The sequence below is a fragment of the Drosophila biarmipes genome, unplaced genomic scaffold (genome assembly GCF_025231255.1).
Source record: "Drosophila biarmipes strain raj3 unplaced genomic scaffold, RU_DBia_V1.1 ptg000005l, whole genome shotgun sequence".
NCBI lineage: Eukaryota > Metazoa > Arthropoda > Insecta > Diptera > Drosophilidae > Drosophila > Drosophila biarmipes.
The window spans coordinates 197562-213201 of record NW_026114527.1 but is presented as its reverse complement, the minus strand read 5'-3'; the positions used below and the strand labels follow the sequence as shown (position 1 = coordinate 213201).

At 35.2% G+C, this 15640-nt stretch overlaps 1 protein-coding gene, 1 long non-coding RNA gene and 1 other non-coding gene across 3 annotated transcripts; all 3 read left to right on the top strand.

The window, feature by feature from the left end:
• The first annotated feature begins 5495 nt into the window (after positions 1 to 5495).
• LOC127011662 (uncharacterized) lies at positions 5496 to 5903 on the top strand. Its single transcript, XR_007764861.1, has 2 exons — positions 5496 to 5529; positions 5583 to 5903. It is a non-coding gene; the product is annotated as an uncharacterized LOC127011662 (long non-coding RNA).
• Positions 5904 to 9033: 3130 nt separating this feature from the next.
• LOC122818082 (U7 small nuclear RNA) lies at positions 9034 to 9098 on the top strand. Its single transcript, XR_006367572.1, has one exon. It is a non-coding gene; the product is annotated as a U7 small nuclear RNA (small nuclear RNA).
• Positions 9099 to 12197: 3099 nt separating this feature from the next.
• Positions 12198 to 15323, top strand: LOC127011672 (venom dipeptidyl peptidase 4-like). Its single transcript, XM_050889677.1, has 4 exons — positions 12198 to 12221; positions 14692 to 14713; positions 14879 to 15084; positions 15135 to 15323. Exons 1-4 carry the CDS (start codon positions 12198 to 12200, stop codon positions 15276 to 15278), a joined length of 396 nt encoding a protein of 131 aa, XP_050745634.1. The 3' UTR covers positions 15279 to 15323.
• The last annotated feature ends 317 nt before the right edge of the window (positions 15324 to 15640 follow it).

Here is a 15640-nt window from a genome sequence, read left to right as displayed (position 1 = left end):
CATTATAACACCTGTGCTCTACTTAACGGTCAACCCGACCGTTTCTTTTTCCGACATTTTTTTACATAATTATGCTAATTAGGTCATTATAACACCTGTGTGCAACCATTCGTGACTAATTAGGGTCACCCCCTTTTTTTGACCTGATATATTACTTCCGGTGCCAGTATCCGTGTTGTTATACTACTCTTGGCCAAGGTCAAAATATATAATTTTTTGATTTAGCTGCCATTCCAATTTCGAATCTTTTAAATTAAGATAATATAATTAATAAGATAATAATAAATTAATAAAGACGTTCATTTCGGACATGGAAATCTAATACAAAAATTTAATTAAATGCACGACTTGTCCAAATATTTAAAAATTAAAAATTGGAATAGAAGAAAGAAGTCACAAAACATATAACGAATACATAAATTCATACATATCGATTGGTATAAATTGGGACGTATGGTTAAAATTTTTCGCATACTGCTTCAATATTACACACGCAAAGCCACATGATTTCTGGCCGTATGAGTAAGTTTTTGGGAAAACATCGAGTTTGCCAAAACAAGCATATTTATGGGCTAGAACTATGATAGAGGTAAATAAGATGAAAAACAAAAAATTTTATAACCTTTCGTCTTATTACCCTCTGCAAGGGTTATTACATTAGCACTGGCGAATGGTCTGACAGGTCCGAAAGCGCTTAACCCTCATTATATGGCGCGGAATACTTTTTGTCAGTCTGGAACTTTCCTGGAGTCTGTTGGCCAGAATGTGAGACTGCCAGGAAAAACATAGTCTTATTTGTTGTTCGCTTTTAGTCATAAGTCCCCTGCTGCTATAAAGCGATATCCAAGTAAGTTGTAAAAGTCCTTGAATTGTTCTTCTTTAGAAAAAAAAAGCGAGGTGAGCAGTATACAGCGGCTATGGTGAGGTTTCCGTTACCTGTCTTCACTTTGATAGACGTGGCTTTTAAGTAATTAGTTGCAAACCTTTGGTAAAAGTGTTAATAAGATAAAATATCGGTTCTGCCGTTGGCTTTCCAATCTGGATAATCAGTGCGGTAGAAAGTTTAACCTCTTATTTGGGAGTTGCATTTGTTTGTGGTACCAGTAGCATAATTTCGATATGATTTTCATTCAGGATCTGTGCTACTTCAAGTTTGTACCTTAAAACGCAATTTGCGTTCCTCATTCTTCTTTTTAGATTTGCCATCTGTTATGTGGACTGTTTATCTGCAAACAGCTGTGACAAGATGTTTTGGTTTTGAACTAGTGTTTGCATGGTCGTTTTCTTAAATGACATAAATTCCACCATACTTTGTTGCATGCTTTCCATCATAGATTCCAGAGTTCTTTGTGACTGTATTTAGATCTGTTGAGCGTTTACTACATTAGATGAGAGTGGGTTTTCCATTCCTGTTCTTGGGTATTTAATTGAGCAAATGAGGATCTTGCAACCGAGCCATAAAATTCTACCGGCGTCGTACTCAAGTATGTGTAGGCATTTTCGCATATGGTCCTTCATCTCCTTGTTGATCGGACAGCGCCAGCAATTTGATGTTGGTTACCTTGTCAGTTAACCCATTTTTTCATTTTGGGGTCTTTCTTGTTTGGCAGTTTGCTGAATAGTGGAGGTCTCCACAAGCTCCACAGACTGTCCAAAGTGCACAGTATGCCCTGGTGTATCCATACTCCTGACTATTTTTGGTTTGCACTGGGCCGTTCCTTTTATGTGGCTCATTCACGTTAATTCTTCGGTGCAATAAGTATGTATTACAGGTTATAAATGGGTTTCACTTCATTCTTCTTCAAGACTCTGCTGTCTGGCTCTAGCTCGATTTAAAGAGTGGTTGCAGCTCTTTTTTCCTGTTGGTGATGTTACTGACGTTCTTTATCGAAAACCCGTTTTCCTTAATGGCATCTAATGTTTTTCAGATTTGGTTTCATGTAAATCTCCAACATAAAAGTTTCCGTCCCCGGTCACAAAAATGCTGACCCTAATGTAAATTGGAGGGGGCTTAGGTTCCGGTTGGGTCTCCTGAGCCTGTTCGTGTTCATTTTCTATTAGAAGAGCAAACCTATTGCTGTTGGATCTCTCGGCTAATTTATTTTCTATTTGGAGTCCGGTTTGATAGGCCGGACCCACTGAATTTTGTTTTGCTTTTGATTTGTTGTTGTGGTTTTTGTTGCCGTTATATCTAGCGCTGTGGCTGCAGTCTATTTTGAGGTTATTGGTAACTAATGGTGTGGGAGGTTTTGCATTGATAACTTCACGCCGCTGGAGTAGGGGTAGCTGTCGTTATGCATGGTGGGCAAGATCGTGCTCTATGGCTATCGACCGTCAGTAGGGTCTGGGACAATTTACATTTTAATAGTCCCCTCCCCCCGCCCACCACTCATTTGCATAAGCGCGTTCTGGGATAATTACCATAATCCATAAATTAATTGATTTCAATGGTTTTCGAGGTCATAAAAATGTCACGATCATGTCCATTAAGGGTATACTTGATTGCCCCATTCGCCCACACATCTCCATATGACAATATTTATCATGTATCTTCCTGCTCATTATAAGCACGTGAAAAAGATCGCACACCCAAAGTATTCAAAGGTTGTTATCTTAGAAAGGTGTGATTCCACAACATGATCGGATATTTTCCTAACACGTTTCCTTTTGGCTCTTTATCACAGGTGTTGCTATGCACTTATATCTCACAAGTTAATGATTCTCAGATGTGGGCAATATTTGCAAACCCATATTTTTGTTTCCGTTAAATCCAAGTATGGCAAAACGGATTTTTCGCGATTATTTGAAAATACATTCCATCTGTGATGCCTGCCATGTCTCAATTTGGAGTTAACAGATGAATCCCAACTCCGGTATGCAATTGGTAGGTTTACTCTTTTGGTAATATCGAACATCCTAATTTTTGCAATATCACTTAGAGTTACATGAGGAGTTTTCTAGGTTATATTCGCCATTTGTAGTTTAAAAATTTGTTCATTTCTGGTTTGTTCAAACACATTGCCAATATTGCTAAACCTTTTCTGGAACATTTAAAATTTCATTCATTGTTTTCCTTTTCACTTGTTATATTATACTCGAAGCTTTAATCCTAACTACTTTAAAAATAATTTATTTTTCAAAGTGTGTGAGCTGCTTTTTACTGATGGCCCTCTTTTTATAGCTTTACAATTAGTAATGCTTGAATGAGGACTAAGGCTACGTCTTTTATTATAAATAATCATTCTATCAGCCGAATGTGCATGCGAATCGAAACGTTTTCACCACGTAAATTCACCAAATCACCGCCTTGGTCAACAATGCGTATAAATAGTGTGCTTATTTCATCACTGTGTACCGACCATTCCTTATTAATGTAAATTCGTTATCGTAAGGTAGTTATTTCAACTTGATGTGTATTATTATTACTTTGAATTTTAAATGCTTTTTAAGGTTAAAGTCTTTTAGAGTCTTTTTTAGATGGAAAAAAGTTTGTATTTATAATGGAACTATTTCTATTTATATAATGTAAGTGATCTAGACATACTGAAATCTATTGATAAACTGTGGGATCACTCCTAAAATCATAATAAATAATAATAATCATAATAAAAAATAATAATCAAATCCTTCTCTGTACCTTCCATTATCCATTTCATCATCCTTGCTAATGAAAAGGAATTAGGTTATATACGGCATATCCTCCCAACACTTTTGAAAATATTTACAAATGTTTCATATATCATATTTGTGTTAAAAAGATTCCGTTATATATGCCGCATTTTTAAATCATCCTGTTTAAACATTATAATAAAAATGGTATTGTCCCGAATCAAATGTTTTGGTATATGTTTGACATAAAGAAAGAGTCGATATTTTTATTTCGAACAATACAAAGATCTTATGTTGTCTTATTTTTCATAAGCTACGCCATCGAATATCATAATATAATTGTTTTTGGCTTCACTGTGGTCTAGTACACCGTCATTATGGGAGAATGTTTGGTATTCCATTCCTTTTATCGGTTTGATAAATTTTTCGAAGTACTTATATTTGGCTTGATATAAACTTTTTGAACTTTGCTGAAATTTGTATACCATGGCAGTTATAAGAAATAATCAACTTTAGTAACATCATGTGACATTTTTAAGGATTGTTGCTGACTTCAGTGATATTAAAAAAAAATAATATTTCATTGTTTTTTCAGACAATTTTTTTTTACATCTATATGTTAGAGTAGTCCTATTTTTATTTAATTGAATTCGAAATTCTTATAAATATAAAAAATTATATTCCCAATATAATAGGATAATATGTCAAAAAGCCCCAAAGCAAAAATTTGTTTGATATTATTTCCCACTAATTTTCTGAAAGTTCCTATGACAGATAAAAGATTTATTAAAATTTGATTCGAAATTCAGAACTAATTAAAAAATGTTATTTGCAAGCTTAGAAGATTATACGTACACCAAAGATATAATTTTTTTGTAATATTTGCCGACCAATTTTCCGGTTGTTTTTTGGCAGCTATATGATATAGTCGTCCATTTTTTGAGAAAATGTACTTCGAAATTCAAGTCTAAATAAAAAATGTTATTTCCAAGTGTAGCCTCCTATGCTGAAAAACACAAAACAAATTTTCTAGCATGACAATTGTGGCCACCACAGTTGTGGGAGGTTAGTGGACGTTAGAGTGTACGTGGCACATTTTTTTTGGTTCAATCGATAGGTATTGATGAGGCAAATACATTTCAGTTAAAATTTTTGTTCTATCATAAAAACTGTAAGCGCTACAGATTTTCGCGGATGGTGGGTGTTAAAGTGGGCGTGACACCTTGCTTTTATATTTTCCGAGATCTTAGCGGTCTTACCGACAGACGGACTCGGCTAGTGATCCTGATCAATAATATATATATTTTTTGGCGTCGGAAACGGTTCCTTCTACCTGTTACAAACTTTCCGACAAATCTAGTGTACGAGTAAAGGTATAAAAACGGGGAAACGTTTTTATACCGCTTCAATTGTATTTTTAAATGTATACAAGTTGGTGATCCTGTCGATAAGCTAATCAATCAAAGCGAAAAAAACAAATTCTGATCTATCCAATAGACCAAGAATAGATATTATACGTTTTGCTAAGGAATATTTTCCCCATTTTAAAGGTCCATTTATGAGAACTCGGGAGTGGGGTATAGTAATCTTAGATAAATCACAATCAAGTGATACACTTTGTGTTGCATTTAATACAAATAAGAATAACATACATTATTTCGATAGCTTCGGAAACATAAAACAATACAATTACGTTAGAGTTCAAGACAACTGTAAAAATTTGTACATCGCTTTTCTAGTTTCTTTCATGGAAGATGTGGAATCATAACCGGTATATTTAATTGGTTTATTTAAATTTGAGTGTTAAAAATCGATGTATGGGTACGTGTATGTGTGAGCTGTGTATGGTATAAAAAGTGGATCCGCACGCGTTAAAATTCACAGTCTAAGTCTTTACTTCAGTGGACAAGAACTGTAACAGTAAGTTACCAACTTAAAGAGATACAGTACATATAGAGTACAGATACATACAGTATAGATCAACCATCATCATCAATCAGAAAAACCAGGTCAACCTTGTCATCAAAACGTTTTAATAAATTTAATAGAAAGACACTGATATCGGAGACAAGGTTGCCTGACAATGTAAGATTCCCGATCCTCAAGGCGGAGCGCATATAACAATGATTGGAGAATCTATTGCTGTCGAGTTGAAGGAACACATCATGAACATGCCGGAAAGGAAAACCCCTTTTTATTTAAATCTCTCTTTTTTTTAAATATAATTAAATAATATATCGAATCTTTTTTATTGGGAAATTGTATATAAATAATAAAGATAATGGCGTTCACTATACAGCATTTGTTTAGTAACTGAGGAGTGGCTACATAAATTTCGAAAAATTTAAATTCTTTCCCTATTAAGTTCGTAAAATATAGTTCGATGAATATGTTGTCTCAGTTAACCAAAGCTAGGTTCGCTTTGAAGCGAAAATTCGATGATCTCAAACAAGTTAAAAATCAAACGATTTACAATTGCAGGAAACTTTTAAGCCCATTACCGAACATGAACTTGGTAAGAAAAATAAAAACAAAAGATGTCAAATGTAAAAGACATTATAAAAGTAAAATGTGAATTGAATAAAGTTACAAAAAACGTAAATGATGAGAAAGAGTTGGACGATTTATACTAATAAGAAAGACCTCCAATATAATCGAAATATAAATTTACGATGGGTTTCCGATGAAAGTAATTCCTGAATCAAATTCACAAACGAATATAGAGGAAGATGTAGAATAAGAGAAAAAGGAATCGGAAAAGGGTGATGAGGAAGGGGCGACACCTTCACCAATCTATAGAGAAGAGGTCGTTATGGGTTTGGATGCAGACCTAGAAGGAAACACTAGGAATGCGTTCTGATCTGACTTCTGATCTGTACTCTTTTATTTTACTTAGTAAACCTAAAAACTATGATGAAATAAATTTTTAAATGTATAAAAAAGTTATATTTTAAACGAATATACATAGTGTAGGCTTTAATCCTAATTGCCGAATAAAGGGTACACGAGAACACAAAAATAGCCATAATATTAAGAAATGTTATTGGTGTGAGGCAGTAAAGTCGATAAGTGTTAATGATGTTTCTTAAGCCATGGGAGAAATATTCAAATCGGGTCATGGAATTGTGGCGTGAATTTAGTTGCATAGGAAAATAAAGGTAGATAGGTAGATAATGGAGTGCATAGAAACATTAAAATGAGCCCAAGAAATGTGAATTTCTCCAATGAAAAACAAATATAACTAAAGTCCTACAACGCGAACAAGTTGTAAGGCGAAAAGGAAATAAAGTTTTAGTTAGGTGGCTGAGTTTCTCTAAGACTAGTTGGATAAATAAGGAAGACATTTTTTTATATAGCAAATTATGTATTTAATAACTTTTATCTTATATTTAGTTTAAAAATAATTTACTTTTATATTACTTTTATAAAACAAAAATAATAAATATATTTTTTACAAACTCAAAATAATTTTTATTTGTGTTTTCCAAAGTCTCGATCATAATAAAACATCTCCAATTGAACTGAAGTATAAAATAGTTTTTTTTCAATATTCTCCTTCATTTACATAATTGTTATATATCATCTTATCGAAGCAAAAAATATTAGATTCTAACCATTTGACATTTTCTAAAACATCCTTTTTAATAAGTCTCTGATGTTTTGTTGAGGCGTACCATGGCCTTCATTACTAAATTCTTACTTTTCCTTTTGTTATCATTGCCTCAAAGAATTTTTTTTATTAGTTTTAACTATATTTACTTGTGTGCTTTTGATCGAAAATATTGTTATTGACATAAATTTTAAGATTTCGTGAACTGAATCCCATTGCTTTATTGTGTGAAGATTCGACTTGATCTATGTATTCTATAAGAATAAACCTTTGAGCATAGGCCTGCAAATTCTTTCATAAGCTTACCGTTAAGTTCATCTTTAAAAAAAACTATGAAAATTGGACTTTCATATAAAAGTTTTTGCATAATGTGTTTTTCGTCCAGTCTTGTTGCTATCCGGAGAATCCCATGCACTAACAACCGACTTTGCGCTCGGGATCTTTCATTGTTTTTATGTAAACAGAATTATTTATTTACAATATATTTTTTGCACTTTGCTTTTGCAAACTATATATATAAATTAGATCCATATATTTTTTTTATCCGAGGCTTTTGTAAAAACTGGACTCCACCTTTTTTAGTACAAGCCCAATCTATAAATATTGTTGCAAGCTGCGATAATATTTTACATAATTTTTCTTGTTTCCCAAGTCAGCAATAAATTTGTTCATCTTATCGTCTTTTGAGGCCAGACAATTTGACGGACAAAATGGAAGATCAATTTGAAGATCATGTAACATATAACCATAATTGCTATCAATTGGAATAATTCGAACATCCAAATTGTCTATGTCTGTGGTAGACATCCACTTAAAGTCTTTATATGGTAAAGGTTGTGACATTGCCCAACCATTCAATTTATTTGCACATACATTACATACATAAATTAGGAAATAAATAAATATTCATAGGGAATATACCCTTCTTACGCATAAGTCGAAACTCTTTATCGTTACTGAAAAAAGACTTCACAGTATTCATTTGAACGTAAATTATGTTAGATGCTAGGGTATCCATACTTGAGGGTAGAATCTGTATGTATTGAATTTCAAAACTTTTTTCACTAAAACTTGTTCTTTTATTCGAAAGCGAAATAAAGGCTTGATTATTAATTGGTATTACGGAAATTTCTATGAAAATCATTCCCAATTCTTGAATAAATAAAAAAAAGTAGTATTTCGAAAAATTATAGAATATATACTGGTATGAATTTATTTACTTTCTGACAAATAAAACAATGCAACGAGTTATCATATATCTGTTGGTAATCTAAACTCGTTCTAATAGCAATTTAGTTAAATTTTCCATTATTGAATTTACAAAACTGGTTTCTAAATTTATTCCTGTTTCTAAACCCAATTTATCTAGTCTAGAATCAAAAGTAAGAATGTTAAATAATTTGTGGCTCACTTCAAGATTCTGTGGTTTTAGAATGCATTCAAAATCTGCGTAAAAAACTAAATAAACTTGAGGCTGATGTTAAACTTGGGTCAAATCTTTGAGACCTTCCTACTACGGAGCGTCTTGTGTTTTAAAGCAGCTTCCTCAGTTCCGGAGAAATTTAAACACACATTGCAGAAAAATGGCGCCCACTTATGATTTTCACTTTGTCCAGTCATTATTCTTTGAAATATGGATAAATTATTTTTTTTTATTTCTATTAAAAATTTTTTAAAATGTCCGTTTCCGCTGTCTTCCAAAAACATATTGATATGAAAAGGGTTTTCCACTTCCTACTGAAGAAGTGGTCGAATTATATCCTTCGTATCTTCATTACATATGAAAACGTTTAATGTTTGAGTTTTCTTTTTGAAAATTTGTATTCTCTTTGAAACTTGTCTTGTTGGGACCCTTTGTCTAGACATTGAGTGTTCCCGTTCTTTAACAAATTTATTTTCTTAAAATTGTTTAAAATATTTTATTTCAATGGGGAATTTAATTTTATTTCATCGCTTAAACGAATTATTTCCAGCGATATGTAAATGTATGTAAATAATATATTTACATATCGCTGGAAATAATTCGTTTAAGCGATGAAATAAAATTAAAATGTTTTAAACAATTTTAAGAAAATATATTTATTAAATAATATCATTTTCGTTTAAAGGAAAGATGCACATTCATTTCTATGCAAATAAATTTTATAAGGTACCGTCCTTTATCTCTCTCTTGAAATTCTTCACAGTAACCAATAGGATACCAACAATCGATCAATAAGACACAAATGAGACACAAATTTAGAATAAGTCGCACAAATTTTGCTTGCAGGCGGGAAAGGAAAGATCAGTATCAGCGAATTTTCTGGCGCGATATTCATTTAGGAATATTTTTTGACCACAGTAATGCTTGGCACTGCCTCGGCACCCCTCACGGTAATTCGAGTCATACATCAGATGTGCGCCCGACGAGCGTGAACGCTATCCTCTTGCCGCTCAGGTCCTTAAAAGAGGACGCTTATTCGATCCGTTGGGATTCCTGGCACCAGTGATCATCACTGCAAAAATCGTGCTGAAGGGAGCTTGGAGTTTTCGTATAGAGAGCAAAGATGAGCCCCCCGCATGTTTAGATTGGGACGACTCCGTGCCAGATCAACTCGCCAAGTGGTGGCGACAGATAATTCAAGAGCTCGCTGACATTCAAGAGATTAACATCCCTCGTCGGTTAGGCTTCGATATAAAGCATGTCTTAACAACACATGTTGTTTGCGGTGACCTGGCAGATTGTGCTACACCTCCCACCTTACCAGCTGAAGCATAAGCCCCGTTCTTGGAACGTTAATCGAGGACTGGCTAGTCAATCCAATTCTGTCCCCAAGATCAGAACTTATTTCCGGAGAGCAGTCCTTAAATCATATCAAAGCCCACATTTGTATAAAACTGCAACCGTTGATCGAATCATATTCCTCCTATAATAATACAGCCTACTTTGAACGATTCATTTAATACACGTCAAGAAAAATGCGAATAGACTCACTGGCAGAATTCAAAAAGACTTTGTTTGCACTGATGCGGGTGGTTCAAGTCTAATTAGAAGAGTTACTGCGATAAAATAAACTTCTATCCAAACATAACAAACTCGGAGAGCTTTCACCGATTCTCGACGATCAAGGGCTCATGAAAGTTAAAGCAAAGAATTCAAACCTGACCTAACACAGAGAGAACAAGAAAGGAAGTAAGTTTCGGCAAGCCGAAGTTAAATTTAATAAAATTAATATATTGATAAAATATAATTCGAAAGTTGGAACTAATTAAAAAATGTTATTTCCAAGCTAAGAAGGTTATACGTACACCAAAGATATAATTTTTTCATATTTTCCGACTAGTTTTCCAATTGTTTCTATGGCAGCTATATGATATAGTCGTCCGATTTTGATAAATTTAATTCGAAATTCAAAACCAAATAAATTATGTTATTTCCAAGCTTAGGAGGTTATATGTTAAGCAAAAAGTTGATAGCCTAGAGCCAGCTCTGGTTTTATCTGTTCTCTTCTAGAAGAATGGGTAGCCCACCAGATACTAACCATCGGTCCGTTAAAGCCCTGGCCTTGGCTACACCAAGCCGAGCATCTTATGAAACATAGGCACCAAGGGACCCGGGTTCAGCCTACCATAGCGACGAGTACACGCCGACGAGTACACGGATTGGTACATCAGCACGCCTAGCCTGGTGGACATAGACTTCCTGCTCTGTTTTAAGGCCACCGTGGACTTAAAAGATCTGCAATTTGATCCTCTTAGGGATGATTACCTTTATATGCCACACGACAGAACCGAATAATGTGCTTTACTCGAACCGTTACGGCACGTGGTGCAGGTGGAAATATCGACTACCTGTAGCTATCCAAGAACATGGATTTCATTCTCAAACCTCGTGGATACCTCAAGTCACACTAGCACCATGCACTTAGGTAACCTTAGCGCGAAATGGTTTGAGCTTCCAGTCCAATCAATAGTGAATCACGTATCTTCGAGCAGAATGGGAGAAAACTGGCTAACCGCGTCCAGGGAGTATTTCCTCGAGTTGACGACGACTATAGGCATACATATGTAATATGACATGTCATCGATTCTGGTTCATCCCGGCTCAGCAAGCAAATAGTGTGTCGCCTAGTGCTGGCCAGGAACGACGAGGTGAAATAGCTGGTTAGTGACATGAGGCCCAAAGGGTATTATTCGCTCTTCCCTCAGCCCGTGGCCATCGCTGTTCGTCCTAGTAAAAAAATATGGTTACACCCGGTTCTGTGTGTATATAAAACTTGTTTCTCCCACCAAGATGGATTACATATTAGCGAAGATACACGTTGCTCGATTTGCAGGTATGATCTGGATTATACTGTAAGCCACAGATTCCTAATGACGCGCCTTGAAAAATTGGTAAAATGATGGATCTTCGAACAAAAGGAAAAGAAAAAAAAGGTCGCTCGCCACCATACCGCACCCTCTTCATGACATAACAATGGCTAAACGGCCCATGATATTGGCGGATATTGGCGGCCGTCGCTGCCCTTTTTTTCCAAACTGATTAGTCGTCCGGGATACGGACGAGTCAGACTACGGTGCTGGCGCCGTGCTCAGCCAACTACAAAATAGCTATGAGCGTGTAATGCCGCGAAACGCCGTTATTAAACGAGAACTGCTAGTCATCGTTTTGTCTACCAAACTTTTCCATTACTACCTATATCCTTCGAGGACCGGAAGGACGGTTAGCTCGCTGGATTGGACGACTTCAGCAGTGCGGTATAAGAATACATCACCAAAAACGGTGATGCCGTCTCTCGGCGTTTCTTTTCAGGAAGAAGCCTTGCGCAACGCCCATAACTCCAATATTAGGTCAAGAAAACATCCGTTAAGCTGAGGAAACGCTACTTATGGTTTGGGTAAACCTCTAAGGTGACCAACTTTCTCACACGATGCCCCAAATGTAAGGCCAGAAAAGGACATACCCGCCGAACCGTGGGCCAACATTTTAGTTTACCAAATGGCCAATCAAACCACCGAAACGGTAGGCCGAGCGCTCGTGTAAGAAGTGTTTTGTGGATTTGGATTGCCCTTTATTCTTTACTTGGATTAGGGCTGTTATTTGAGTTCGTGTTATTTTAGGTCTGCCTACGCCTTCTCGACGTCAAAAAGACTTAACAATCAGGCGGCATGATGGAGAGATTGAACTGGTAGGGGGGCCTAATCTCAAGTGTAAATTGATTGGACCTTCTACCGCCTTTCGTGGCCACTCTGACTTGATTCCTCCCAAGTTAAGATATTCGCGTTAGTACAAGCGCTACAAGTGCATAAAAAAACCAATTTTCACTTTCACATAGCACAAAAAAAAAGAATCGCAAAATAAGTATAAAGATTTTTTGTTTGAGCCCTTTTGTTCTTATACCCTTTTCCTGACTTTTAACAGATAGCGACGAACGTCATCGTTTATACCAAGTGGTCAGCCAAAAAAGGAGCCAAAAAACGAATTGGGTTGACCTATTTTAAAAGCTCTTACAATTAAGTAAAAATACCTTCACTTCTGACGTTGTTACTTGATTACCTAACTTCATTTGAGAAATTCGGTTTCTTTATTTATTGATTTTAACCACACCCTTTCCGCGAAGGTAACTTTAACGATACGGACTTTAATTATTTTGTTCATAATATTGAGGTCATTGTAGTTTTAACATTTATTAAAGTCTTAATGATTTCATTCAGCGTATTTTTAGACAGTCGATTTATATTTTTGAACTTTTCGCACAACAGTTAAGGGCATCGACAAAGCTGCGTTTATTCTTTAGCCACACTTCCATCAGTTCTTCATTACTAAAGTGGAGGTGTTAAAAAAATTCGGAAAAGTTAGTAACTCCATTTAATCTTATGTACCATAACACATATTACCACATTTGAACTTTTCGCACTTCTGCGTACTTTTGTTAGTTCTACTGCATGAAACAGATGACGTGCCTTGAGAAAATTCATAAAGTGTTTGATTGGCGCCACCTTGGAACAAAAGGAAAGTGTCTTATTTGGCTTGCCACCATCCCGCACCCTCTGCATGACCTAATAAAGGAAAAACGGCCCATCGCGTGGATATTTGCGGCCGCCGCTGTCGCTAGACGTCGTTTTGTCTACCAAACTTGTCTATAACTACTACTACTACTACTGCCTATAACTTTCAGGGAGCGAAAGGCTTGTTAGCTCCCTGGATTAGACGACGCAGTGCGATATAAGCATCCATCACCGTCCAACATTTTAGTTTACCAAATCAAACCACCAAAAAGATAACCCGCGCGCTCGTGTAAGAAGTGTTTTGTGGTTTGTATTGCCAATTATTCTTCACTTGGACTAGGGCTGTTATTTTGAGTTTGAATTATTTCAGGCCTGTTTCCGCCTTCTCGACGTCAAAAAGACTTAACAATCAGGCGGCATGGTGGACAGATTGAACTGGAAGGGTAGCATAAACTGAAGTGTAAAATAATGTAGCTACTCTGACTTGATTTCTTCCAAGTTACGATATTCGTATTAGTACAAGCGCTACAAGGGCATAATACAACAAAATAAGGAATCGCAAAAATATGTATAAAGACTTTTTCTTCGAGCTCTTTTGTTCTTGTGCCCACTTACTGACTTTCAACATATGAGCGAAGAACGGCATCGTTTATACCAAGAGGTCAGTAAGGGGCCTATTCGTGTGTTAAGGTCTACCAAAAACGATATAGCTTGACCTATTTAAGAAACTCTTCAACTTAAAATGAAGTAAAAAAAATCTTCACTCCTGACGTTATTGTAATTTTATTCTTATTTGATCTTGACGCTGACTGGTCGTGGTCCACATACCCCATATATAAATAAAATTTAAGTGTTATACATTTTTCTAGTTTACTCACCATCCCTTTTTACCACGAAACCAAAATTTTAATCGAACTCGCGCAATTGCTTCTTTTGGTAACGGAACGCAAAAATTATTAACTTAATTTAATCATATATACCATAACACATATTACCACATGAGCACTTTTCGCACTCCTGTGTACTCTTGATAGCTCTACTCCACGAAACACAAATATTTATAGGTTTAATTACAAATATTACATAGTTCAATAAATCAATTAAATACAAAACGAAACAAAAGCATTTCTTGTGTAAGCCTTCTAAGCAATATTATAAATGTTTTGACAAAGATTTTTCATACATTATTTAACCGTTGATATAATAATAATTGGTATGCTATTTAGTGTCGAATTTTGTCATTAGCTCGAATTGAATTTAGAATTTGCTTCAATCAGAGCAAAATTACGTTAGCTGTAATAATTAAAAATCGAAAATAAAGTAAAATAAACTCATATTATATCTGACCAGGTAGCCCTTCTTATGACTATCACCTAGAAATTTTGGCATTCACTACGTATATAAGGAATAAAAGATATCTTTGCACTAAAATGTATTTTCTACGTTTAAATAAGTTAACCGTAACTATACTTTAAGATATACAGAAATTAAATGTTTCCAGAACATGTTGGTCTTGGCGATGACACCCTCAAATTCCTTTATGTCTAAAAAAATAAAACAGAGAAGACGCAAAATTAAAATACATTTTCATTTTTTATATTACTATCTGACTACCGACTTCTAGACTATTATTTTTAAAAAACACCTTAAAAAATTAATGTTATGTTTTAGATTCAGCTTTTACTGAGCGTGTGCTGGGTCTGCCTGTGGAAAACTATAAAGGATATGTTGAGGCAGATGCTACTCAGAGAATACGGCTAATAAAACCAAATTCATACTTTTTAATCCACGGCCTAGCAGATACAACTTCCCCATTTATTCATGGAGTTCAATTAGCCAAATCATTAACAAGCGCCAATATTCTGTTCCGCTATCAGGTAAAACAAATAAAATAAAAGTATACTGTATTGACTAACGATTTCTTTAGTCTTACGCAGATGAAGGTCATGAATTAGATGGTGTAATCGAACACGTATATTCTTCCATGGAACAATATTTTGCCGAATGCTTAAGCTTGGATCCAGATGATACAAAACCTTTGATAGATCAAAACATGGTTCCAGCTGAATAAAAAAAATGTATTGTTTAAAAACATATAATAATAATGAAACCATTAACAAAACACAAGTCTTTAAAATCCATACTCTTTTGGCCCATACTTGAATTTCGACTGTAGGTTATGACCCCAAGCCTGACAGCCTTTGTAAAACACAACACAACAAAGCACAAAGCTGCTAAAAAATACTACAGAAAACGCTATAGTTTATGTCCTCGACTCTAGTATACCCGTTACATAGCGAAAGGCGACTGTTCCCGAGACTCCACACTACGTGGCCACGGCAACTATTATCGCGTCCTTTTTTAAAATTTTTTAAATGGATTGGAAGTTATTCATTTATGCGACCTTATCGGAAGCCCAGGAAGCTTGGTAAG

Bases quoted from the DNA above. Each gene is read 5' to 3' on its own strand.
- LOC127011672 (XM_050889677.1), top strand. From the start codon at position 12,198: ATGGCCAATCAAACCACCGAAACG. The intron at 12,222-14,691 runs GTAGGCCGAGCG...TAAGATATACAG, and splicing joins CCAATCAAACCACCGAAACG to AAATTAAATGTTTCCAGAAC. The intron at 14,714-14,878 runs GTTGGTCTTGGC...GTTATGTTTTAG, and splicing joins ATTAAATGTTTCCAGAACAT to ATTCAGCTTTTACTGAGCGT.